This window comes from Phyllobates terribilis, unplaced genomic scaffold, assembly GCF_046119375.1.
Source record: "Phyllobates terribilis strain yellow unplaced genomic scaffold, ASM4611937v1 Scaffold_7__3_contigs__length_470593459, whole genome shotgun sequence".
NCBI lineage: Eukaryota > Metazoa > Chordata > Amphibia > Anura > Dendrobatidae > Phyllobates > Phyllobates terribilis.
Genome location: NW_027362767.1, coordinates 72,530,317 through 72,556,125, shown reverse-complemented (window position 1 = coordinate 72,556,125; position 25,809 = coordinate 72,530,317). Strand labels below are relative to the sequence as shown.

The window sequence follows — 25,809 nt, the reverse complement described above, 5'->3', positions numbered from 1 at the left end:
TGCACAAAGGTGGAGGTAGCTTTCTTGCTGCTGGGTTGTTGCCCTCCTACGGCCCCCTCCACGTCTCCTGGTGTACTGGCCTGTCTCCTGGTAGCGCCTCCAGCCTCTGGACACTACGCTGACAGACACAGCAAACCTTCTTGCCACAGCTTGCATTGATGTGCCATCCTGGATGAGCTGCACTACCTGAGCAACTTCTGTGAGTTGTAGAGTCCGTCTCATGATACCACGAGTGTGAAGGCACAACCAACATTCAAAAGTGACCAAACCATCAGCCAGAAAGCATTGGTACTGAGATGTGGTCTGTGTTCCCCACCTGCAGAACCACTCCTTTATTGAGGGTGTCTTGATAATTGCCAATAATTTCCATCTATTGTCTATTCCATTTGCACAACAGCATGTGAAATTGATTGTCAATCAGTGTTGCTTCCTAAGTGGACAGTTTGATTTCACAGAAGTTTGATTCACTTGGAGTTATATTCTCTTGTTTAAGTGTTCCCTTTATTTTTTTGAGCAGTGTATAATAGAGCAGCACGAGCTATATAGAATTGAGCACACGGAGATGCAGATCTTCCCAGGTGTAACCTGAATAGTAGAATCAAGAAGAGGAAGCCGCGCTCCAAAACTAAAGCAGATGACAGGACTGTGATGGCCGATGTGACATGGAGAAGTCTTCACACTATGACCCGACACGTCACCACATCGGCCATCACAGTCCTGTCATCTGCACTAGTTTGGGAACGCGGCTTCCTCTTCTTGATTCTAGATGGATAATTTCTGTGTGTCTGTAGCTACAAGTGAGGCTGGTGCTCAGTGAGCTCCTCCAGTGAGCTCCGCCAGTGAGGTTGGTGCACAGTGAGCTCCTCCAGTGAGGCTGGTGCACAGTGAGCTCCGCCAGTGAGGCTGATGCACAGTGAGCTCCGCCAGTGAGGTTGGTGCACAGTGAGCTCCGCCAGTGAGGTTGGTGCACAGTGAGCTCCGCCAGTGAGGCTGATGCACAGTGAGCTCCGCCGGTGAGGCTGATGCACAGTGAGCTCCGCCAGTGAGGCTGATGCACAGTGAGCTCCGCCAGTGAGGCTGATGCACAGTGAGCTCCGCCAGTGAGGCTGATGCACAGTGAGCTCCGCCAGTGAGGTTGGTGCACAGTGAGCTCCGCCAGTGAGGCTGATGCACAGTGAGCTCCGCCAGTGAGGCTGGTGCACAGTGAGCTCCGCCAGTGAGGCTGGTGCACAGTGAGCTCCGCCAGTGAGGCTGGTGCACAGTGAGCTCCGCCAGTGAGGCTGGTGCACAGTGAGCTCCGCCAGTGAGGCTGGTGCACAGTGAGCTCCGCCAGTGAGGCTGGTGCACAGTGAGCTCCGCCAGTGAGGCTGGTGCACAGTGAGCTCCGCCAGTGAGGCTGGTGCACAGTGAGCTCCGCCAGTGAGGCTGGTGCACAGTGAGCTCCGCCAGTGAGGCTGGTGCACAGTGAGCTCCGCCAGTGAGGCTGGTGCACAGTGAGCTCCGCCAGTGAGGCTGGTGCACAGTGAGCTCCGCCAGTGAGGCTGGTGCACAGTGAGCTCCACCAGTGAGGCTGGTGCACAGTGAGCTCCACCAGTGAGGCTAGTGCACAGTGAGTTTAGTGCTCAGTGAGCTCCACCAGTGAGGCTGGTGCACAGTGAGTTCCTCCAGTGAGGTTGGTGCACAGTGAGCTCCTCCAGCGATGCTGGTGCACAGTGAGTTTAGTGCTCAGTGAACTCCTCCAGTGAGGTTGGTGCACAGTGAGTTTAGTGCTCAGTGAGCTCCGCCAGTGAGGTTGGTGCACAGTGAGCTCCACCAGTGAAGCTGGTGCACAGTGAGCTCCTCCAGTGAGGCTGGTGCACAGTGAGCTCCTCCAGTGAGGCTGGTGCACAGTGAGCTCCTCCAGTGAGGCTGGTGCACAGTGAGCTCCTCCAGTGAGGCTGGTGCACAGTGAGTTTAGTGCTCAGTGAGCTCCACCAGTGAGGCTGGTGCACAGTGAGCTCCTCCAGTGAGGTTGGTGCACAGTGAGCTCCTCCAGCGATGCTGGTGCACAGTGAGTTTAGTGCTCAGTGAGCTCCTCCAGTGAGGTTGGTGCACAGTGAGTTTAGTGCTCAGTGAGCTCCGCCAGTGAGGTTGGTGCACAGCGAGTACCACCAGTGAGGCTGGTGCACAGTGAGCTCCACCAGTGAGGCTGGTGCACAGTGAGCTCCACCAGTGAGGCTGGTGCACAGTGAGCTCCACCCGTGAGGCTGGTGCACAGTGAGCTCCGCCAGTGAGGCTGGTGCACAGTGAGCTCCGCCAGTGAGGCTGGTGCACAGTGAGCTCCGCCAGTGAGGCTGGTGCACAGTGAGCTCCGCCAGTGAGGCTGGTGCACAGTGAGCTCCGCCAGTGAGGCTGGTGCACAGTGAGCTCCGCCAGTGAGGCTGGTGCACAGTGAGCTCCGCCAGTGAGGCTGGTGCACAGTGAGCTCCGCCAGTGAGGTTGGTGCACAGTGAGCTCCGCCAGTGAGGCTGGTGCACAGTGAGCTCCGCCAGTGAGGCTGGTGCACAGTGAGCTCCGCCAGTGAGGCTGGTGCACAGTGAGCTCCGCCAGTGAGGCTGGTGCACAGTGAGCTCCGCCAGTGAGGCTGGTGCACAGTGAGCTCCGCCAGTGAGGCTGGTGCACAGCGAGCTCCGCCAGTGAGGCTGGTGCACAGCGAGCTCCGCCAGTGAGGCTGGTGCACAGCGAGCTCCGCCAGTGAGGCTGGTGCACAGTGAGCTCCGCCAGTGAGGCTGGTGCACAGTGAGCTCCGCCAGTGAGGTTGGTGCACAGCGAGTTCCGCCAGTGAGGCTGGTGCACAGTGAGCTCTGCCAGTGAGGCTGGTGCACAGTGAGCTCCGCCAGTGAGGCTGGTGCACAGTGAGCTCCGCCAGTGAGGCTGGTGCACAGTGAGCTCCACCAGTGAGGCTGGTGCACAGTGAGTTTAGTGCTCAGTGAGCTCCACCAGCAGTACAGGCACACCGAACACCACGGTGACACTGCCGGGCCTCCGCGCTGCACTTGTTACACCACCTGTTTGGCACAGGCACTGCTGAGGACAGCCGTGTTGTGGTGAAGGCCCCGGTCTCCGCCCCCGTCCCGCCAGGCCCCGCCCCCTGCCGTCAGTGCGCAGCTGTGAGTGAGGCGCTCCGGGTTGTGGTGGGAGGATGCCGCTGTACGAGGGTCTGGGCAGCGGCGGAGAGAAGACCGCGGTGGTGATTGATCTGGGGGAGGCGTTCACCAAGTGAGTACCGGCCGCCCCCGCCCTGTCAGGTGTCAGAGGGTCGGGGCCCTGCAGCAGCGGAGGACTGCTGCACCATAGAGCCGGAGCTCTGGTACAGACAGTAGCGGCCAGCTCTCCTCCTGTGTGCGCCCTGTCTGCAGCGCATTACTCTGCTCTCAGCACCCGCAGGCTTTATCTTCAAAGGGATGTGCTCCTGAGGATGTGACGCGATACAGTCCCTGTAAGCTGCCTTCTTACTTTGCTCCTATACATGATATAGGTTTTCTCACATTGTTCAATGTAAAAGTAGTCAGCTGTGCTATTTACTTCTCATTACACATCATCTCCTATCTCAATGTTTATAGCTTACTGCTCATTGCCTTGGTTATCGGCCACTTCTGCAGTCCTTGTCAGTGGTGGGCTATCTCTTAGGCAATGAGCGCTGCGCTTACAAGCCCTTTGCTATAGAACTTGTAAGAGATTCTGTGACGCCAGATCTAGCCACCCTCAGTGATCCGGTGCTGCAGAGGTGTAGAATGGGAGAGAGCACAGAGGACCAGCAGTAGCGCCACCAGGTGGCCGGGCTGAGGCATCAGAGCTGACACGTGCAGACCCTCTCACTGTTATTGGGGTGGGTCAGGGCTCTGGTATTCTTCATGGCTGCAGACTGCGCTATTTTTGCTGTAAAAGGAAAAAAAACAAAACCTAATGACTGATGAATGTGAACAGGCTCCATCAACAGCACACAGGCTCTGTACAGGGCCCCATTGGTCATTATGGGATGCGTCTGGGTTCCGTTTCATTTTAAGAACAGAAGAATAAGTTGTTGATGTTGTTTGATCCTTTCCTGGCAGAATACAATAAAACACAAACTTTAATGCCCAAATCGTGGTGTGGCTCTATCGGGCGAGCTGCATGTCTGAGGCTCCGCCTATAGCACTTCTGTCTCCAGCCTGAGATCTCACACTTGTGTTTAATGGAAATGGCACAGAGATGGTTGTGGCTACTAAACGTTGTAACTTCTGTTGTAGATGTGGATTTGCTGGAGAATCTGGGCCAAGATGCATAATCCGCAGCGAGATAAGAAAGCCTGGCGTCTCCAAGGTAATTATAGTCAATCACACAGAAAGCTTTAATTTAATATTACCGGTTGATAGACTTGTTTTTTGAAGGTTGCCAGCCCACCACTAAAAGGATGGGCATGGAGATGGGTAGGTTGTGAGGGGCACTTCATGGCATTGCCCATGTGATCTCCAGCTATTATTGCTTCGAAGACAAAAGCGGAGCTTATCGCTGAAGAGGATGGACCACCATTGCCATCTTGATCTGCACTATGAGCCTGGTGTGTGGTCAATGAGGAGGCCTTCACGAGAGAACATCACCCCGGTCCTACTCCCAGGTGGCATAATGTAGTTTCTGGACCCCTCCAGTCTTTATTCCAGGTGCACTAACAGCTCGGTGTTATGTTTATTTGGTGGTGGAGCCAGCGGTGCGGCCATTCTTCCAGAATATCCCAGGAGCCGTTTCTCAACACGACAACACCAAACCGCATGTTACTCATACTACTGTGAGCAGCCTGTGTGACCCAAACGTGCTACCATGGCCTGCAGCGTCTCTGGACATGTCTCCCATCGAGCACATTTGTGACGTCAGTGGTCGGCATTTGCAAAGGGAGCTGCTAGCAGCGGATCTTGATGATTTGCCCAAGTGCATTCAGCACTTCAGAATGTTCCTCAGACGACCGTTAATAACCTCAGTCATAGCAGCCAAGGCTGTAAGTGCGGGGATTTCTGCACGTGGTCCTCATACTCCATACTGAATAAATACAATTTTTTTTTCCCAATTTTTTTCATTATTTGCCTATCGTTAACAAGTGATTTAGATAATTGCATGACTTTTCCTTCTTGGTGTTGTAATTTCAATGTTAAGGAGTGTGTGTGTGTGTATATATATATATTTAAATTACTTTTATAAGGCTTTTTTATGTTTGAATCTCATAAAGCTCTGTACATCATTGGGGGGGAGGCGCTTTGAGACCTCTACTTTATCTGATCGTGCAGATGCATTAAACTTCTGCATGAGCTCAATAAAATGTCTGTCTCGTACGTTGCTGTGTATGCTTCTGCTTAGCTGAGTACTTTTGCACAATGACTTGAGGGGGGGTCCTACAACTTGTGCTCAATTTATGGCATTTTGTGCCTTTTTTGGTGTTTATTTCCCCTTTGGCGTCAGTGAGTAGACCTGCCCTGGGTGACATAGTGCGCTATCACAGACAATGAGACATTACATGACAGGGAGAATGGAGGCGAACAGATGCCAAATGGTGATATTTGCCATCAGATAAAGTTCATTTGGGCCCTTTAAAAATGTTTTCTGTAAAAACAATAGACAAAACATAAAGGAAAGTTTTGAGGAATCTGTCCCTCCAAATGGAAAAAAAAAAATCTTACTTTAAAAAAAACAAACAAAAAAACCTGAGACACAACACGCAAACAAGAATGATCCAAAGCCCAATGGATATTTTTCAATTAAAATTAATTTTTATTGGTAAATAGAATAAAAAACTTCATAGGTGCAAAAAGTTATGCAAACGTGGGACACACAGCGATGGAGCTACAGTTCATTGAATAGCATACCAATATCAATACAATGGTACCTAGTGATATATATATATCTGATAACATATGGTAATGGCCATATAGTATACATACCCCCTATATTCCAGATATTACCACCTTCCTTAGCCTTATAGGCATGATAGTACGGGATAGTAAACTTCAATATTAAAGACACATCATATAATAGAGAGCTGTGCAATACCTTACCAATAAGTAAATGATAGAGAAGCAAAAAGGAGCTCCACCTGGCAGCGTGTCCGCCCCGACGCGCGTTTCAGATCTGCCTTCGTCAGGAGACCTAAGGATTGAGACCTGCTTGGGTTTAAAAAGGACGCCAGATCCACTCACATTTAAAAAATAAATAAATTAAATAATAGTTTCTTTTTTTTTTTCCTTCGCAGCCAATAAAAGTTGTCCAGTATCACATAAATACGGAGGAGCTGTATGCCTATCTGATGGACTTTATTCACATGCTGTATTTTAGGTAAGTTATAGAGCAGTTTCCAGGGATATTAGTATCATTAAAGGGCTTTGTTCAAAATCCTAAATTATTCCCTATCCATTGGGACTGTTGTACTTGGGTTTCTGCAGCGATACCATAGACAATGAATGGAGCACATGTACCCTATAACCCCATTCAAGTTGGGTCCCAGTGGTTGGACCTCCGATGATCAGCTACTTATCCATTATCCTATTGATAGCAGATAGCTTCTTTAACATAGACCAATAATAATTAATTGGTGAAAGTCGTCTGACTCTTCACACCCTTCCCCCGCTTAAGATCTTGCTGGCTTCAATGGGACTGACTAAAGCCCCCGTCTCACATAGCGATCTCGCTAGCGAGATCGCTGCTGAGTCACGGTTTTGGTGACGCAACAGCGACCTCACCAGCGATGTCGCTATGTGTGACACTTTGCAGCGATCAGGCCCCTGCTGTGAGGTCGCTGATCGCTGCAACGTGTCCTGGACCATTTTTTGGTCGTTGGCCTCCTGCTGGCCGGCACACATCGCTGTGTGTGACCAGCGGGACCAACGATCAGGCTGGTATCCATGGTAAACATCGGGTTACTAGGGGCACGCGCGCACTTAGTAACCCGCTGTTTACCATGGATACCACTCTGCTACGGTGCGCGGGAGGTTACCGTTCACCTTAGCAGAGTCGTATCCATGATAAACAACGGGTTACTAAGTGCGGGTATGCCCCTAGTAACCCTCTGTTTATCATGGTTACCAGCCTGATCCTGCTTCAGCAGGCTGGTAACCGGTAGCAGGACATCGTGGAAAGATTCCACGATGTCGCTGCTCCCCTGATCATTGGTGAGCCTGCCTGTTTGACAGCTCACCAGCGATCACATAGCGACGCAGCAACGATCCCTGACAGGTCGTATCGTTGTCGGGATCGCTGCTGCATTGCTTAGTGTGACGGGGCCTTTACAGTATCCGGTGCAGACACAACCTAGCCCCCATTACATTCATTGGCCTGGATTTTTGTTACCTTCAGCATAGAGACAGTTGGCTGCATTATCATGCTCAGCTTTCTGCATGCAAAATATGACCTTGGCCCAACGGTTCCTGCAGGACTGATGTGAAGGAAACAAAACTTCTATACCATAAAAAAAATTGGACATGTTAAAATCCAACATGCCCAATCCTTTTTTTTTCTTCCTGGTAAGAGTGGAGGTCCCCATACACATTAGATAGGGCGACTTTAATCTTTTTATTTTTGTACCTCTTCTGAGTCAAGGCTTCCAGATTCTAGTTGCTGCCTGTACTGAGGCAGAGACATGGCTGCACTTAGTCATAAAGTGAATAAATGACTTTCTCCGCTGACATCTGCAAAGGTAACACAAGATAATGGATTGCACTCAGCATTATCATATATCAGGAGTGTTTTCTTGGCTTTGGCTTTGCTTTCCGATGTCCTCCATGGATTTCCTGTTTGTCATTAATAATGTTAATTTTCCTGTATTATTACAATGTCTTATACTTGGATGCGGGGTCACACAGCTGAGGATGCGCTAGGTGCCGCATCCTGACATCTCTGATTCCCCAGCTTAGTTGTAATGCAGACATTGTTATGTATCGTGACCATTAATGGTAAGTTTCCAGCGATTTGTTGGTAAATATTAGCATTGAGAAAAAAGGTTCACAGAACCCTGGTCCCGCCGCCATGTATGTTGCGACGGGACCAGACCTCCTTTTACTTGTCAGCATCCCAGGTTCTATGGGCCTGATAATCAGAAGAGGCACCAGGTAGGATTGGGTTGTAGCGCAACCTAAAAAATCCTCCTATAGTGTATAATTACCCCCATTATATCCTAAGAAGAATATTACAGACCAAAACCAGAAAGAGAAATCTTGTAGTCACAGTACCAATATCCATGGAAAATATAGCCCTGAGATAAATCAGAAAAAAAACGGAAAATGGAGGTATACTTGTGGTATTACAATAGTAACTTTATTAAATATAGATATTAAATACATGGTGAGCAGCTAAAAAACATTGAGAATACAGGACACTATACTATGTTGAAACTTTCCAAGTCCCTCACAATATTCCAGGTATATCCTATAGCAACAACTAAGTCAGCCCTGGAAATAAATGTGTATCCCTTGGGGTAAGCCATAAATATACTAGTAAATATCCAGGAATGCTCCTGATGAAGGACAGGGAGTGAAACGCGTGTCAAGGTGCAACGGGTCCACTGCTGACCACCATGTATTTAATTTCTTTGTTTAATGTTTAATAAACTTACTATTTTGATACCACAAGTGTACCTCCCTTTTCCTTTTTTTCTGATTCGGATATTACTCAGCATGGTACCGTTACTATGAGATTGATCATTCTGGTTTTGGTTTATAGGATCAGGTTGCAGGGTGGTCACGGAGTACCGGACTACCGAGGTGGCCACTGGACCTGGGTCCTGTGAATCATTTTGCTAAACTCTAGTAAATATTTGTATATTGAATATACAGAGATGTCACTTTTTCCTGTCCCAGATTGCTTTTACAACTCCTGATTGACATGTAGTGCAGCCTCTCTTTTTTTTTTTCTAATACACCTCTGATTCTTTTTCAGGCACCTGCTGGTGAATCCTCGTGACCGCCGCGTTGTCTTGATCGAATCCGTACTTTCCCCGTCTCACTTCAGGGAGACCCTCACCCGGGTTCTTTTCAAGTACTTTGAGGTAGGAGCGTTCGCCTATTTTACTGGGAGTCGATGCAGCTTATGGGGCAAATTGTTCACAAGTGCAGATCACTTTCCTGCATCGCAGACTTTTATTGTAATTGCAGAAATAATTTGACCTCCTTCAGGTATCATGCAGCTATTGACACATAGGATATGGTCACCTGTGATTTTAGAGGCTAGGTGCAGAGTGAAGAAGGCCGAGCTGAAGAACTAGACGCCGCCCCCCCACTCCCCACAAAAAATCAACTTTTTCTAATCCTGGACAACCCCTTTAAAGTGGATCTGTCACCAGATTTGACAATACAAACTGCACACTTTACTTATTAGACCCGATGTAAATCCATGTCATAATGGCTGAAAAAATCCTTTATGAAAGTTTAACGTGACTCCCACCCATCTAGACTAATATACAGCTCCTCAGTGTCCCTCCTCCCTGCCGATAACTCACATCTGATCAGGACAAGCTGCAAATGTCAGTCAGGCTGGGAGGGCATAGACTGAATACACTTGAACTGTCGAGCCCTTTCTCTAAAGCCGGACTTAAAATAAAAAAAATAAAAAATGCTTATTTTAGTATCCAGTTATTCTGAAATTGAATTTCATAGTAAGTACACCAGCTTCATCGGGACTAAGAGATTTAATTAATGTATACAGTTTATTTTGTGATATCTGATGGCAGGGCCACCTTAAGTGTAGCCTCATATATATATTCATATGATAGAGAGGAGATATTTATATACCCCCAGCGTCTCGCCTGTTTTGCAGGTTCCATCTGTGCTGTTCGCACCTGGACATCTGATGTCTCTGATGACGCTCGGCATCAACTCTGGAATCGTTTTAGACTGTGGATATCGAGAAACTCTTGTTCTACCTGTATCCTCTGTCAGTAATTTGTATACAATATTTCCCATTTATTATTATTCTTCCTTGTTTCAATTAAGTTTTAGGATATGAGCAGTTGGTTGCACAGGCGCCTTCACTCCCCATTATAAGTCTATGCTGATTATTGGGGGTCCCATTGGTGGTACCCCAAATCATCCTAACCACTTTCTCCTATCCTCTAGTGATGGTGGTCTAGTGACCCCTTTAATATTCTAATTGCTGCTGGGATCAGGTTATATGGGCGATATCAGTGAAGAGTTTTCAGCAGTTTCATCCTTAACAGATGTCAGATATATGAGGGAATTCCAATTCTGAGCTGTTGGGGGGCTCTTCCCTTGGGTGGAAAAGCCATTCACAAGTAAGTATTGACATTGAATGTCTGAGCAGCAACAATGTGGTGTTAAAAAAAGAACTTTTTTTTCTTGGGATTTGCAATCAGGTTTTCTTGAATGTTTGGATAATATTCAGAGTCTACAAACTACAAACTGATCATTCTGCCTCTACTGCTGATTGAACCCTATAACCAATACATAGGTATTAGAAACTCAAAAGTGTATGCAGGAATCTTGAATGAGACGTTCCCCCTAATATTATTCCCTTTCACAGACGGAGGCTCTGCAGCCCTATCTTGTAGAGCGGAGGAGCACATGCTCGATCTCCAACCCATTCATTGTCTGTGGGACTGGTTGAGAAACCCATGCGATGCCCCAGGAGCCGTTTTTCTAAGTCTACATTCACACATCCATGTTTTGCAGCATCAGTACGGACCACAATGCACCGACTGGCTCAAACTTGGCAGCCTCATAGGCGGATACGAAGATGCCGAGGTTGTGTATAGAGACACGCGTCCAGTCTGGGCATCACAGTCCGTACTTGGGCCGTGAGACGAAGATGCCGAGTTTGGGTCAAGAGACGCGCGTCCAGTCTGGGCATCACAGTCCGCACTTGAGCAGTGAGACGAACATGCCGTGATTGGGTCAAGAGACGTGCGTCCAGTTTGGGTTTCACAGTCCGCACGTGAGCAGTGAGACGAAGATGCCGAGATTGGGTTAAAAGATGCGCGTCCAGTCTGGGCATCACAGTCCGTACTTGGGGCATGAGACGAAGATGCCGAGATTGGGTCAAGAGACGCGCGTCCAGTCTGGGCATCACAGTCCACACGTGAGCCGTGAGACGAAGATGCCGAGATTGGGTCAGGAGATGCGCGTCCAGTCTGGGCATCACAGTCTGTACGTGAGCAGTGAGACGAAGATGCCGAGATTGGGTCAAGAGACTCGCGTCCAGTCTGAGCATCACAGTCCGTACTTGGGCCGTGAGACGAAGATGCCGAGATTGGGTCAAGAGACGCGCGTCCAGTCTGGGCATTACAGTCCGCACGTGAGCAGTGAGACAAACATGCCGTGATTGGGTCAAGAGACGTGCGTCCAGTTTGGGTTTCACAGTCCGCACGTGAGCAGTGAGACGAAGATGCCGAGATTGGGTCAAGAGATGCGCGTCCAGTCTGGGCATCACAGTCCGTACTTGGGGCGTGAGACGAAGATGCCGAGATTGGGTCAAGAGACGCGCGTCCAGTCTGGGCATCACAGTCCACACGTGAGCCGTGAGACGAAGATGCCGAGATTGGGTCAGGAGACGCGCGTCCAGTCTGGGCATCACAGTCTGTACTTGGGCCGTGAGACAAAGATGCCGAGATTGGGTCAAGAGACTTGGGCCGGGAGACCTGGATGTTTGAACCTGGTCTAATTTATTACCCTTTATAAGACTCTGATTGTGATACTGGGACAACCAGTGAACTGTGTTCACACTAATACGTCTATGAACAATGCGGCTGAGCGTCTCTCTTCAGTGGTGGCAGACATGTTTTGTCCCCAGCATGGGATGTGTATGTGTCAGGGAGACTAGTGATCACTTACCATTAGTGTGTAAAAATGCACAAGCGCAAATGGAAAGTTGGAGCAAATTTGCATCATATTTTGCAAAACATATCCTTCCTTATCACTGGAGCGTTAAGCTAAAGGCTCTGATCAGGAGATCTATGGCCATATATATATATATTTATCTACTGATCCCTGGTTCACATAAATACAAAAATCAGAGACACGTCCTATTCTCGTCTCTTTTTCGGATAAAATTTACTCATTTAAGTCAATGGATCATTGAAAAATCTGTGTGGTTGTACAATAATGTGCTCCGTCTTCTGTGTGTAGAGAGCTGGAAGCTCAGTTATTGGAGCAGTGCACGGCCGACACCGGGACCGCCAAGGAGCAGAGCCTGCCGTCTGTCATGGGTAAGTCCTGCCCACAGCTGCCAAACCCGTGTGAGACGCGTGGGACGTGGTCACTGACACTACCTGGTCACGGATTCTTTTTTTCTGTATGTTTGCAGGCAGTGTGCCAGAAGACGTAGTGGAAGATATTAAAGGTAAATAGACTTGAAGTGTCCTGGTCGGATAAACCCCATCTAATTATCGATATTTTTATTTATTTTTGCTGGACAAGCTGTAGTTTTTATTTGGAATCACTTTGGGAATTCTGATATTTTTACTCCATTTTTGGGGCTAAAGTGACTAAACAGCGATTCTACTATTTTTATGTATAGATCAATTTTCAGCAGCCACATGGACATAGTTAGTAGTAGGCCAGTTCTGGCTCCCTGACATCTACAGGAAAATTTTGTAGGAATGATCTGGGCAAAGCTCATTGTGAAGGGAGGAGGTGAGCTGTGATATCACCTATTGTGAATGGTAGATCCTGTGTTATCTACTGTATATAGAGGTGTTATCAGTCATTGTACAGGAGGAGGAGGTGAGCTGTGACATCACCTATTGTGAATGGTGGATCCTGTGTTATCTACTGTATATAGAGGTGTTATCAGTCATTATAAAGGAGGAGGAGGAGAGCTGTGAAATCACCTATTGTGAATGGTGGATCCTGTGTTATCTACTGTATATAGAGGTGTTATCAGTCATTGTACAGGAGGAGGAGGTGAGCTGTGATATCATCTATTGTGAATGGTGGATCCTGTGTTATCTACGGTATATAGAGGTGTTATCAGTCATTGTACAGGAGGAGGAGGTGAGCTGTGACATCACCTATTGTGAATGGTGGATCTTGTTACCTACTGTATATAGAGGTGTATTCCGTCATTGTAATCCCTCCCTATAATAATAATAATGAATCTTCTGAAAAATCACAATGAGAAATATTTGCCTAGTGGCTTAGTGTCCAGAGTAAAATTGTAAAATATATTTTTTAGATATAGATATTGATATGGAAAAGTAAAAAAAAAAATCACATTTTATTTTAAAGAAATGCATTAATCATTCAGACCTGAGTGACACACCAGCTCCCTTTCTGATGAGACCTTTTTCTCTTTCTGCAGTCCGCGTTTGTTTTGTCAGTGACCTCCAGCGAGGGCTGCAGATCCAGGCTGCCAGGTTTAACATTGATGGGGGCTCTGAGGTGGGTTTCTTATCCTGGATTTCTTCAGAGCACACAAACAACAATCCAGTTTATGGTACAGTGTCTGTATTCTCCTTCTTTCAGCGCCCCGCTCCTCCTCCTGATGTTGATTACCCCCTGGACGGGCAGAAGATTCTTCACGTTACGGGGGCGATCAGGTTTGCGGCTTTCACTGCATTTACTGAACGGTGACGGCCGAGTACCCTGTATGTAACGGAGAGTCTGTGCACAGTGGATTTTAGGCTTCTAATGAGCCAATACTGTAGCCGTGGCCCAGGTGGCTATAAACCTGGTCACCAGTGCAACCAAAACATTCAAATCTGCTGGCAGCCATCTCTCCTGACCACCGCAGACACAGGGCTGTTTGGCACAGTCAAGCGTTCCTGTGTTCTCTGTGAGAAAACCGCTGCTAGATTATTTTCCCCTCTGAACAGAAAGATTGATTAACACCCGATCAATGTGTTCTCTGACATAATCTGGTCCCCCATGTACATAAGATGGTCGGTCGATCCCTCTGATATCCACGGGTTCAGCCAACTTTAATCTGATGTGTATGGGAGCCTTTAGGCTACAGGCGGATTAGCCCAAACCTCAGCAAGACTCTCCTGTCACTTGTGGATTTTGCATCAGAATTCACCCTTGGTAAGGAGATTTCTAGCCCAGAGGACCGTTCTCGGATCAGAAGACTGGACATCCCGGTCTCCCGACCTGCGCCAACTGCTCCATAGGCCTATAGGAAGCGTTTGGCTCAGGTGTCGAGAGGAGAGACCTGGTGGTGGCTCAGGGTCTTCCGATGCAAGAACGGTCCAGGTTTCACTAACCGGTTTAAGTTTGTTAAATTACTAAACATCCCTCTAATGATTAATAACTTCGATGACGACCTCCATAGCGTTGAGCGATCGTCACCTTTTGCTCTGTTCTCATTTATAGAGACTCTGTTGTGGAGTTGTTATTCGAGCAGGACAACGAAGAGAAGTCGGTGGCCACGTTAATACTGGACTCACTTGTACAGGTAACACGAGATCCAATCAGAAATAAAAGCATTAAGCAACTTTGCAAGAAATCCCGATTTGAAAATGGTAATGAAATTTTGTGTATGTAGCTCATGTGAAGACCTATGTGTCTCTATGGTGACAGACTGTAAACAAGCCCTGTCTTTGTGGTTGGATCCTAACAAGTATGTTTGGGGAAGACGGATGGGTGTATGGATGCGGAGTTGGACTAGTTGTGGAGACGCACAGCTCTGCATCGGTGCTGTAGACTTGGCTAGTCTGATCCAACCCTTTGTCTCAGATCTGCCGATCAGCAGGGGTCACTTTCCTTGTGTCTTCATGGTTGGCTCCATTAATTGATGAGTATTGAGCTTCAGGTGATATGATGGAAATTCCAAGCCGTTAACACACCACAATGCACATACGACATAGGGATGTATTTTATTTAGGCGAATGAATCAGTTTGCAGGACGTTGGTCCAGCAGCCTCGTCACGTGTCAGTATTCTGTGGACCACAACCCGATGAGCCGCCTGCTTACTGGAATCTTTTGGCGCCTCTTCTGATTTATAGCCCAACACAACGTCATGAGTGTCACAATGCAACAATGACATCACGCCAGGCGGGCTAATCCGAAGAGGCGCCGAGGATGCTGGCAAGGTGGTCGCTCACAGGGCACTGATTCTGAACCAGGGTCCTGCATATCGATGCGCTCATTTCTAGTTGTAATAGTCCGGACCAGTTTCATATGTCACAGATCCCGGTAGAAGTTTATGTTCTTGCCTTCTCGTGTGTTAGTGCCCTATAGATACCAGGAAACAACTGTCTGAAAACATTGTGGTCGTCGGAGGTACAGCAATGCTGCCAGGATTTCTTCACCGGCTAATGGCAGAGATCCGATACTTAGTAGAAAAGCCAAAATATAAAGAAGCCCTCGCCACCAAGACCTTCAAGGTTCACAGTCCACCTGCAAAGCCAAACTGTGTGGCTTGGCTGGGAGGTAACGTACAAGAAATTGCACTCACGTGTAGGGAATTCATTCTGCGATTTTCAAGGGATTCCGTTAAAGGGGTTGTCTGGTCCAACCCGATAAGTCTGCAGTCACTCCGTGTGACTGCAGACTTGTGAATCCCCCCCAGGGCACGCACTGTGCACTTCGAGGATTCGCCGGTGACATACCCCCGGCCATAGGGCGCTGCCTCCCTCCATACACTTGTATGTAGCGAGGCTGTGCCCACTGGACGGGCTCTGGCTGGGAATATGTATAACTTATACACACCCTCTGATCCTGGCTCAGAAACCTGCAAATCTCTGCAGCGCACAGTGCCTGCGCTGGAGGGGATTCATAAGTCTGTAGTCACACAGAGTGACTGCCGACTTATCGGTTTGGACCGGACAACCCCTTTAATCTCACTTACTCACTATTCTCTTCAGGTCCTTTGTAATCTTATGGTGGGATCTACATAGTGCAAACGTAACAGGAATGTGTCATCAGAAAATGACCTATTTTAAATAGTTTTTTTTTGGAAAATGCATAAAAAATATTAGATTTAATTGGTGTTTCTTCCAATTTTCCATATTACTATCTATCTATCTATATATATATATATATATATATATATATATATATATATATATATATATATATATATATATATATATATATATATATATATATATATATATATATATATATATATACACTGCTAAAAAAAATAAAGGGAACACTCAAATAACACATCCTAGATCTGAATGAATGAAATATTCTCATTGAATACTTTGTTCTGTACAAAGTTGAATGTGCTGACAACAAAATCACACAAAAATCATCAATGGAAATCACATTTATTAACCAATGGAGGCCTGGATTTGGAGTCACCCCCAAAATTAAAGTGGAAAAACACACTACAGGCTGATCCAACTTTGATGTAATGTCCTTAAAACAAGTCAAAATGAGGCTCAGTATTGTGTGTGGCCTCCACGTGCCTGTATGACCTCCCTACAACGCCTGGGCATGCTACTGTTGAGGTTACGGATGGTCTCCTGTAGGATCTCCTCCCCGACCTGGACTAAAGCATCCGCCAACTCCTGGACAGTCTGTGGTGCAACATGACGTTGGTGGATGGAGCGAGACATGATGTCCCAGATGTGCTCAATCGGATTCAGGTCTGGGGAACGGGCGGGCCAGTCCATAGCTTCAATGCCTTCATCTTGCAGGAACTGCTGACACACTCCAGCCACATGAGGTCTGGCATTGTCCTGCATTAGGAGGAACCCAGGGCCAACCGCACCAGCATATGGTTTCATAAGGGGTCTGAGGATCTCACCCCGGTACCTAATGGCAGTCAGGCTACCTCTGTCGAGCACATGGATGGCTGTGCGGCCCTCCAAAGAAATGCCACCCCACACCATTACTGACCCACTGCCAAACCGGTCATGCTGAAGGATGTTGTAGGCAGCAGATCGCTCTCCACGGCGTCTCCAGACTCTGTCACGTTTGTCACATGTGCTCAGTGTGAACCTGCTTTCATCTGTGAAGAGCACAGGGCGCCAGTGGCGACTTTGCCAATCCTGGTGTTCTGTGGCAAATGCCAAGCGTTCTGCACGGTGTTGGGCTGTGAGCACAACCCCCATCTGTGGACGTCGGGCCCTCATACCACCCTCATGGAGTCTGTTTCTAACCGTTTGTGCAGACACATGCACATTTGTGGCCTGCTGGAGGTCATTTTGCAGGGCTCTGGCAGTGTTCCTCCTGTTCCTCCTTGCACAAAGGCGGAGGTAGCGGTCCTGCTGCTGGGTTGTTGCCCTCCTACGGCCCCCTCCACGTCTCCTGGTGTACTGGCCTGTCTCCTGGTAGCGCCTCCAGCCTCTGGATACTACGCTGACAGACACCGCTACCCTTCTTGCCACAGCTCGCATTGATGTGCCATCCTGGATGAACTGCACTACCTGAGCAACTTCTGTGGGTTGTACTGTAGACACCGCCTCATGCTACTGTACCTCTAGGGGTGAGAGCAATGGCAAAATGAAAAAGTGACCAAAACAACAGCTAAAAAGGATGAGAACAGAGAAATGGTCTGTGGTCATCACCTGCAGAACCACTCCTTTTATAGGGGGCATGTTGCTAATTGCCGATCATTTCTACCAGTTGTCTGTTCCATTTGCACAACAGCATGTGAAATTGATTGTCAATCAGTGTTGCTTCCTAAGTGGACAGTTTGATTTCACAGAAGTTTGATTTACTTGGAGTTATATTCTGTTGTTTAAGTGTTCCCTTTATTTTTTTGAGCAGTGTATATGAATCTTGAAATGTTCACACTGGCATTAAGCCTAATATTATATTTACACTTCCTAGTCTGTGCAGAAGACTTTTCAGTAGTCTCAATATCATGACAGACAGGATTAAAATTACATCTTTATACACAGCTGATAAAACCTGATCGCTTCTTGGGTGGAGCAGATCGGAGCACCACATGCTGCCATTGGTAATTGACAGTGGCATTTAAATGGTTAAACAGCTGAGATCGGAGCAGGCTCCAGTCACTGCTGTTGCAGATACCGGCTGCATAACACAGTCAGCATCTCCCTTGTATGGTGTGGGCTCAGCTCCTGTACCTGATATTTGACTATTACTGCGTAACCCCTTCCTAATTTGTAATGTAAGTCATTTTCTAATGCTGTGTTCCCTTTAAATAGCATTTCCAGCTCTCAGTCAGTCACTGGCTGCAGCGGTGATTCTGTTGTGACCAGTGATTGACTGCAGTGGTCACATGTTGCTGCGTAATGTCATAGCTGCAGAGATGGTAAATGACTTTTGGGGGTCCTGGGTGTTAGTAGTACTGGATCTGCGTGGTATCAGTAGATGTAATATTATATTTGCACATAAGCAGCCAGACACCTAAGAGAGCGGAGCCGCAGCAGCACACACCACAAGCACATTGTGCACTCCGCTACCCCAGCAGGGAGGCAGCGTAATCGACACCTTGCTGGCCATCCCTTTAGGATCTGAACTGGAAAGCTACTTTACTTACATCTATGTGATTTGCATTACATGTAGTCATTCTTCCCAAACTTTCTGCCCATTCAGGCGCGATATTCGGAGCTCTGCAGGACATCCTCGGCAGCCGCTCCGTGTCCAAAGAATATTACAATCAGACCGGCCGTATTCCTGACTGGTGCTGCCTTAATAACCCCCCTCTGGAAATGATGTTTGATGTCGGAAAGTCTGCACCCCCGATGATGAAACGAGCCTTCTCTACTGAAAAGTGAAGCATTGGCACCAGGAAAGAACTGTTCACAGCAAAAGGACTAAAGTAGATGTGCAAAAATACCAATATTTATTATACTAACGCTAAGAAGACTTTGTGTATATATGTGGGAATTATTTAGCCTTGTACATGCGGCTTTATTGTAGGCAGTCATGTCCCACGGGGTCTATAAGGTATTATGTAACGATATAACATTACCTGCCGGGCTTCACCCCTCCTTCATGTAAGCACTGATCGTACACTGGACCCGCTCGCCCGCTACGTGGTGGTCGTCACTCAGTATCACACCTTGGGGGTCTCATTGAGGCACAGATGTTATATGTACGATGAACTGATTTATAGTGAGCTGGATATTGATGTTTACCCTTAAGAAAGGTCCATTTTTTTAAATGCACTTGTGGCCTAGGTAAATGTTAAAATTGGAGGTTGAGAATCCTAGGAAGTATATACAGCAGTATGGAGATGGAGGTAAGAGAAGGTAACTGCCTGGGGAGTCCACACATACAAGTGTGACTTCCTCAGCTCTGAGGGATGTAGTAATGTAGAAGGGCGTTCCTTCCCTCTGCAAGTGGATGTGTAATGTAGAATGGCGTTCCTTCACTCTGCAAGTGGATGTGTAATGTAGAATGGCGTTCCTTCCCTCTGCAAGTGGATGTGTAATGTAGAATGGCGTTTCTTCACTCTGCAAGTGGATGTGTAATGTAGAATGGCGTTTCTTCACTCTGCAAGTGGATGTGTAATGTAGAATGGCGTTTCTTCACTCTGCAAGTGGATGTGTAATGTAGAATGGCGTTCCTTCACTCTGCAAGTGGATGTGTAATGTAGAATGGCGTTCCTTCCCTCTGCAAGTGGATGTGTAATGTAGAATGGCGTTTCTTCACTCTGCAAGTGGATGTGTAATGTAGAATGGCGTTTCTTCACTCTGCAAGTGGATGTGTAATGTAGAATGGCGTTTCTTCACTCTGCAAGTGGATGTGTAATGTAGAATGGCGTTCCTTCACTCTGCAAGTGGATGTGTAATGTAGAATGGCGTTCCTTCACTCTGCAAGTGGATGTGTAATGTAGAAGGGCGTTCCTTCCCTCTGCAAGTGGATGTGTAATGTAGAATGGCGTTCCTTCCCTCTGCAAGTGGATGTGTAATGTAGAATGGCGTTCCTTCCCTCTGCAAGTGGATGTGTAATGTAGAATGGCGTTCCTTCCCTCTGCAAGTGGATGTGTAATGTAGAATGGCGTTCCTTCCCTCTGCAAGTGGATGTGTAATGTAGAATGGCGTTCCTTCCCTCTGCAAGTGGATGTGTAATGTAGAAGGGCTTTCCTTCCCTCTGCAAGTGTCTACATAGGACTGCAGGATACGTCTGGATGGCCGCAGCCAAAGGTTTAATGGATCCCATTAAGTTCAGCATGAGATTTGTAAGACCATTGTGTCTCCTAATGCTCTGCGCTTGCTAATAAAGTCTTGGTAGTGATGATCAAGTCTAAGAGTTTCATTTTTCTGATCAGCAATAAAGCTTCACTTGCTGCATCCTGAGCTAATTCTATACCCTCCTTTATATACAGTACCGGCCTGTCAACCTTTATATAAAGTACAGGCCTGGACTGTCAACCTTTTATATATGGTACAGGCCGGGACTCACAACCTTTTATATACGGTACAGGCCTGGACTCACAACCTTTATATACGGTACAGGCCTGGACTCGCAACCTTTTATATACGGTACAGGCCTGGACTCACAACCTTTTATATACGGTACAGGCCTGGACTCACAACCTTTTATATACGGTACAGGCCTGGGCTCACAACCTTTTATATATGGTACTGGCCTGGGCTCACAACCTTTTATATATGGTACTGGCCTGGACTCACAACCTTTTATATATGGTACTGGCCTGGACTCACAACCTTTTATATATGGTACTGGCCTGGACTCACAACCTTTTATATACGGTACAGGCCTGGACTCACAACCTTTTATATACGGTACAGGCCTGGACTCACAACCTTTTATATATGGTACTGGCCTGGACTCACAACCTTTTATATATGGTACTGGCCTGGACTCACAACCTTTTATATATGGTACTGGCCTGAACTCACAACCTTTTATATACGGTACAGGCCTGGGCTCACAACCTTTTATATACGGTACAGGCCTGGGGTCGCAACCTTTTATATACGGTACAGGCCTGGGCTCACAACCTTTTATATACGGTACAGGCCTGGGCTCACAACCTTTTATATATGGTACAGGCCTGGGCTCACAACCTTTTATATATGGTACAGGCCTGGACTCACAACCTTTTATATAAGGTACAGGCCTGGACTCACAACCTTTTATATACGGTACAGGCCTGGGCTCACAACCTTTTATATATGGTACAGGCCTGGACTCACAACCTTTTATATACGGTACAGGCCTGGGCTCACAACCTTTTATATACGGTACTGGCCTGGACTCACAACCTTTTATATATGGTACAGGCCTGGACTCACAAACTTTTATATATGGTACTGGCCTGGACTCACAACCTTTTATATACGGTACAGGCCTGGACTCACAACCTTTTATATACGGTACAGGCCTGGACTCTCAACCTTTTATATATGGTACAGGCCTGGACTCACAACCTTTTATATACGGTACAGGCCTGGGCTGTATATAATCGGGACATTATCAGTTTCCAGAGGAGGCACTCTAAGTAAAGCTGGCTATACACCTCAGCTCATCGCTCCTGAATCCACCACACACATGCACTTTTGGCTAGACTGAGCGTGCAGGTGTTCTGTATGGGGAGAGGAGAGTAAGGCTCGGGTCAGACTACGTCTGTGCACTTAACCCACAGTATACGGCAGGGGGCTGTAATGTTTCCATAGGAGGCCAAAGTGTGTTCTGTTGGCTTCCATCTGCCATTTGTGCGTCTGTATACCAATTGTTTGACTGTATCGAAAAGCATGATACATACAATGCCTTCTTATGGTGGACATTGTACATAGGCACCCATCCTGACTGTGACCTCTGACAGGTACATACCTCCTGTATGTCTATATTCCTGACACTGTGTAGACGTAGTGTGTACATAGGATGCCACCAGAAGTGGCTTAGGGCTATCTCTTGGGAATAGTAATGAGTGAACGTGCTTGGTTAACCCTTTATCCGAGTACGCTCGGGTCCTAACCGAGTATCTTGAGCATGCTCAAAAGCTGTGTTTGAGTCACCACGGCTGCATGTCTTGTGGCTGTTAGGTAATCCACTTCATGTGTCGCAGCTCTCTAACAGCCTCAAGACATGCAGCCGCGGTAACTCGAACACCGCTTTTGAGCACGCTCAAGATACTCTGTTAGGACCCGAGCGTGCTCGGATAAAGGGTTAACCAAGCACGTTCACTCATCACTACTCGGGAAAACAAAAGGTCCGGCTGTTTTGATCTTGTGACCTTTTCCCCTGACATCATCTGACGGGGAAAAGTGGCAAGCCCCTAAGTCACATTACATAGTCCACTAGTTCTACAGAGATTGGCAATTTTCAGCTGCCTAAATAGAGATAAAGGGATGTCAATGCGACGCTTATTTCTTTGGTTCTCACTCTTTTATAAATGATTGTGACTTCTTCTTTAAGCCTGCTGAAAATCCGCAATAGCTGCATTTAGTCAGGAGTTGGTACTTCACCACCTCAACCCCACCACGACCATTTAATATACACTTATAGGCTATGTTGAGTATTTTACATCAGTATTTGTAAGCCAACACCAGGAGTGGGTGAGAAATACAGAATTGGTGACTTGTTTCTATTACACTTTTCCTCTGATTGTTCCACTCCTGGTTTTGGCTCCCATTCCTGAGAAAAAATACTGACCAAATACTGAACGTGTGGACGTGGCCTTACCTTGCATTTTACTACTGCGAGATAGGGAAAATATATATTCTTGTACCGTGTTAGCCAGTAGATAAGAAAAATATTTAGATTTGAGAGTCCTCAGTGGTTGATACCTTTTAATGGCTAACTGAAAAGATGGTAACAAGTTGCAAGCTTTTGAGACTACTCAGGTCTCTTCATCAGGCATAGAATACCACAAAATCTGAAGAGTCATATTTATACACAATAAGACACACAAGAGAGGAAAAAAAATCCAATACGTAAGTTGGGTGATGGAAAGCAGAGTTATTATGGAAGAGAAACAGTTCTGGCTATAAATATTTTAGCAGTTAAAAGATAAGGAGTGTGAAGGTTTTCTTGTCCTGTGACTAGGTCCAGTGTTATGATGGCCTCACAAGTCTGAGGGGCACATTCCTTAGTTGATGTAGAATGACATAAATCCATGCGACACATTCATTCCTGCTCTGAAAGTGTTAAAGGTCATCATCAGTTTATATTCTGAGATTCTTCTTTCTCTTTGAGATTTGAAGTTACCTTTTAATACCAGTAATTTCATGTCTTTTATGCTGTGATCAGGGGAACAAAAATGCTTGGCTACAGGCAGATCTATTCTTTTTTCTTTTATTGTGTGGCGATGATGATTCATCCTTGTTCTAAGTTTTTGCCCTGTCTCCCCTACATAAAGACCCCCAGCTGGACATTTGGTACATATAATTAAGTACACTACATTAGATGTAATACAGCTGAACGTACCTGGGATCTTATAGTCCTGATGTGAATTGGGGATCTTTATCTTGTCTGTGGTCATTATACATGGACAGGTTTTAAATTTTTTCTGGTTGCAAGGAAAGGTACCTGTAGCTGGTGGAGATGACAGGGAGCTTCTGACAATGATGCTTCTTAGATTTGGGGGCTGCCTGGAACACAGAGGTTGGGGGTCTGGAAATATGGATTGTAATCGGGCATCTTTTTGTAGTAAGGGTTGTAGTTTCCTTGCAGCTCTCCTTAGCGCCTCCAGATTTGGATTGTAGGTGACTACTAGAGGCACCCGGTTGCTTTCTTGTTTGGCTTTGTAATGTAGGAGATTATTGTTGGATATTCTGGTGGCTCTTGTAATCTAGTTCTCAATTGTTCTTGGATGGTAGCCCTGATTCAAAAAGGTCTTTCTGAGGTCATCAAGGTGTTTGTCTCTATCCATAGGGTTGGAACATATCCGATTGTATCTGATGGCTTGGCTGTAAACAATAGAGTTTTTTATGTGTTTTGGATGGAAACTGTCCCATTTAAGGTATGTAGGACGGTCGATTGGCTTCTGGTACAAGGATGTCTCTATTTCATTGTTCTGTAGCTTGATGATGGTGTCCAAAAAGTTAATTTCAGTACAGGAGTAGTTGAGTGTTAGGTTGATGGTGGGATGAAATTGATTAAAGTGTTCATGGAACGTCTTCAGCTGCTGCTCAGACCCCGTCCAGATGATTAAAATATCGTCAATGAAACAATAGTAGGCAAGAGGCCTGATGGGACATGAGGACAAAAAGTCACTTTCAAGCTTGGCCATGAAAAGATTTGCGTACTGTGGAGCCATTTTACTCCCCATCGCTGTACCAGTCTCCTGTAGATATATGTTGTTATCAAATTCAAAGTAATTGTGGGTGAGGATGAATTCTGTAAGTTTGACCACAGAATCAGCAACAATTCCTGTATTTTTTATGGATGATTACACCAGATGGATTAAATGCCTGCAAAATCTTCATAGAAAATACAGGAATTGTTGCTGATTCTGTGGTCAAACTTACAGAATTCATCCTCACCCACAATTACTTTGAATTTGATAACAACATATATCTACAGGAGACTGGTACAGCGATGGGGAGTAAAATGGCTCCACAGTACGCAAATCTTTTCATGGCCAAGCTTGAAAGTGACTTTTTGTCCTCATGTCCCATCAGGCCTCTTGCCTACTATTGTTTCATTGACGATATTTTAATCATCTGGACGGGGTCTGAGCAGCAGCTGAAGACGTTCCATGAACACTTTAATCAATTTCATCCCACCATCAACCTAACACTCAACTACTCCTGTACTGAAATTAACTTTTTGGACACCATCATCAAGCTACAGAACAATGAAATAGAGACATCCTTGTACCAGAAGCCAATCGACCGTCCTACATACCTTAAATGGGACAGTTTCCATCCAAAACACATAAAAAACTCTATTGTTTACAGCCAAGCCATCAGATACAATCGGATATGTTCCAACCCTATGGATAGAGACAAACACCTTGATGACCTCAGAAAGACCTTTTTGAAACAGGGCTACGATCCAAGAACAATTGAGAACCAGATTACAAGAGCCACCAGAATATCCAACAATAATCTCCTACATTACAAAACCAAACAAGAAAGCAACCGGGTGCCTCTAGTAGTCACCTACAATCCAAATTTGGAGGCGCTAAGGAGAGCTGCACGGAAACTACAACCCTTACTACAAAAAGATGCCCGATTACAATCCATATTTCCAGACCCCCAACCTCTGTGTTTCAGGCAGCCCCCAAATCTAAGAAGCATCATTGTCAGAAGCTCCCTGTCATCTCCACCAGCAAAAATGTAAAACTTGTCCGTTTATAACGACCACAGACAAGATAAAGATCCCAGGTACATTCAGCTGTATCACATCTAATGCAGTGTACTTAATTATATGTACCAAATGTCCAGGTGGGGGTCTTTATGTAGGGGAGACAGGGCAAAAACTTAGAACAAGGATGAATCATCATCGCCACACAATAAAAGAAAAAAGAATAGATCTGCCTGTAGCCAAGCATTTTTGTTCCCCTGATCACAGCATAAAAGATATGAAATTACTAGTATTAAAAGGTAACTTCAAATCTCAAAGAGAAAGAAGAATTTCAGAATATAAACTGATGGTGACCTTTAACACTTTCAGAGCAGGAATGAATGTGCTGCATGGATTTATGTCATTCTGCATCAACTAAGGAATGTGCCCCTTAGACTTGTAAGGCCATCACAACACTGGACCTAGTCACAGGACAAGAAAACCTTCACACTCCTTATCTATTAACTGCTAAAATATTTATAGACAGAACTGTTTCTCTTCCATAATAACTCTGCTTTCCATCACCCAACTTACGTATTGCATTTTTTGTGTGTCTTATTGTGTATAAATATGTGACTCTTCAGATTTTGTGTTATACTAGCCTGATGAAGAGACCTGAGTAGTCTGGAAAGCTTGCAATTTGTTACCATCTTTTCAGTTAGCCATTAAAAGGTA

General features: G+C 46.3%; 1 protein-coding gene across 2 annotated transcripts; it reads left to right on the top strand.

Annotated features, from left to right (window-relative positions):
* Positions 1 to 3,087: 3,087 nt before the first annotated feature.
* Positions 3,088 to 20,115, top strand: ACTR10 (actin related protein 10). 2 transcript variants are annotated; one of them, XM_073638765.1, is made up of 13 exons: positions 3,088 to 3,258; positions 4,269 to 4,341; positions 6,257 to 6,339; positions 8,935 to 9,043; positions 9,811 to 9,918; positions 10,218 to 10,285; positions 12,135 to 12,214; positions 12,313 to 12,348; positions 13,309 to 13,388; positions 13,473 to 13,546; positions 14,319 to 14,400; positions 15,177 to 15,378; positions 18,466 to 20,115. In XM_073638765.1, exons 1-13 carry the CDS (start codon positions 3,182 to 3,184, stop codon positions 18,645 to 18,647), a joined length of 1,254 nt encoding a protein of 417 aa, XP_073494866.1. In that variant the 5' UTR covers positions 3,088 to 3,181; the 3' UTR covers positions 18,648 to 20,115. The 2 variants fall into 2 exon arrangements, with proteins under 2 accessions (XP_073494866.1, XP_073494867.1); XM_073638766.1 differs by lacking the exon at positions 3,088 to 3,258 and adding an exon at positions 3,279 to 3,478.
* Positions 20,116 to 25,809: the final 5,694 nt, after the last annotated feature.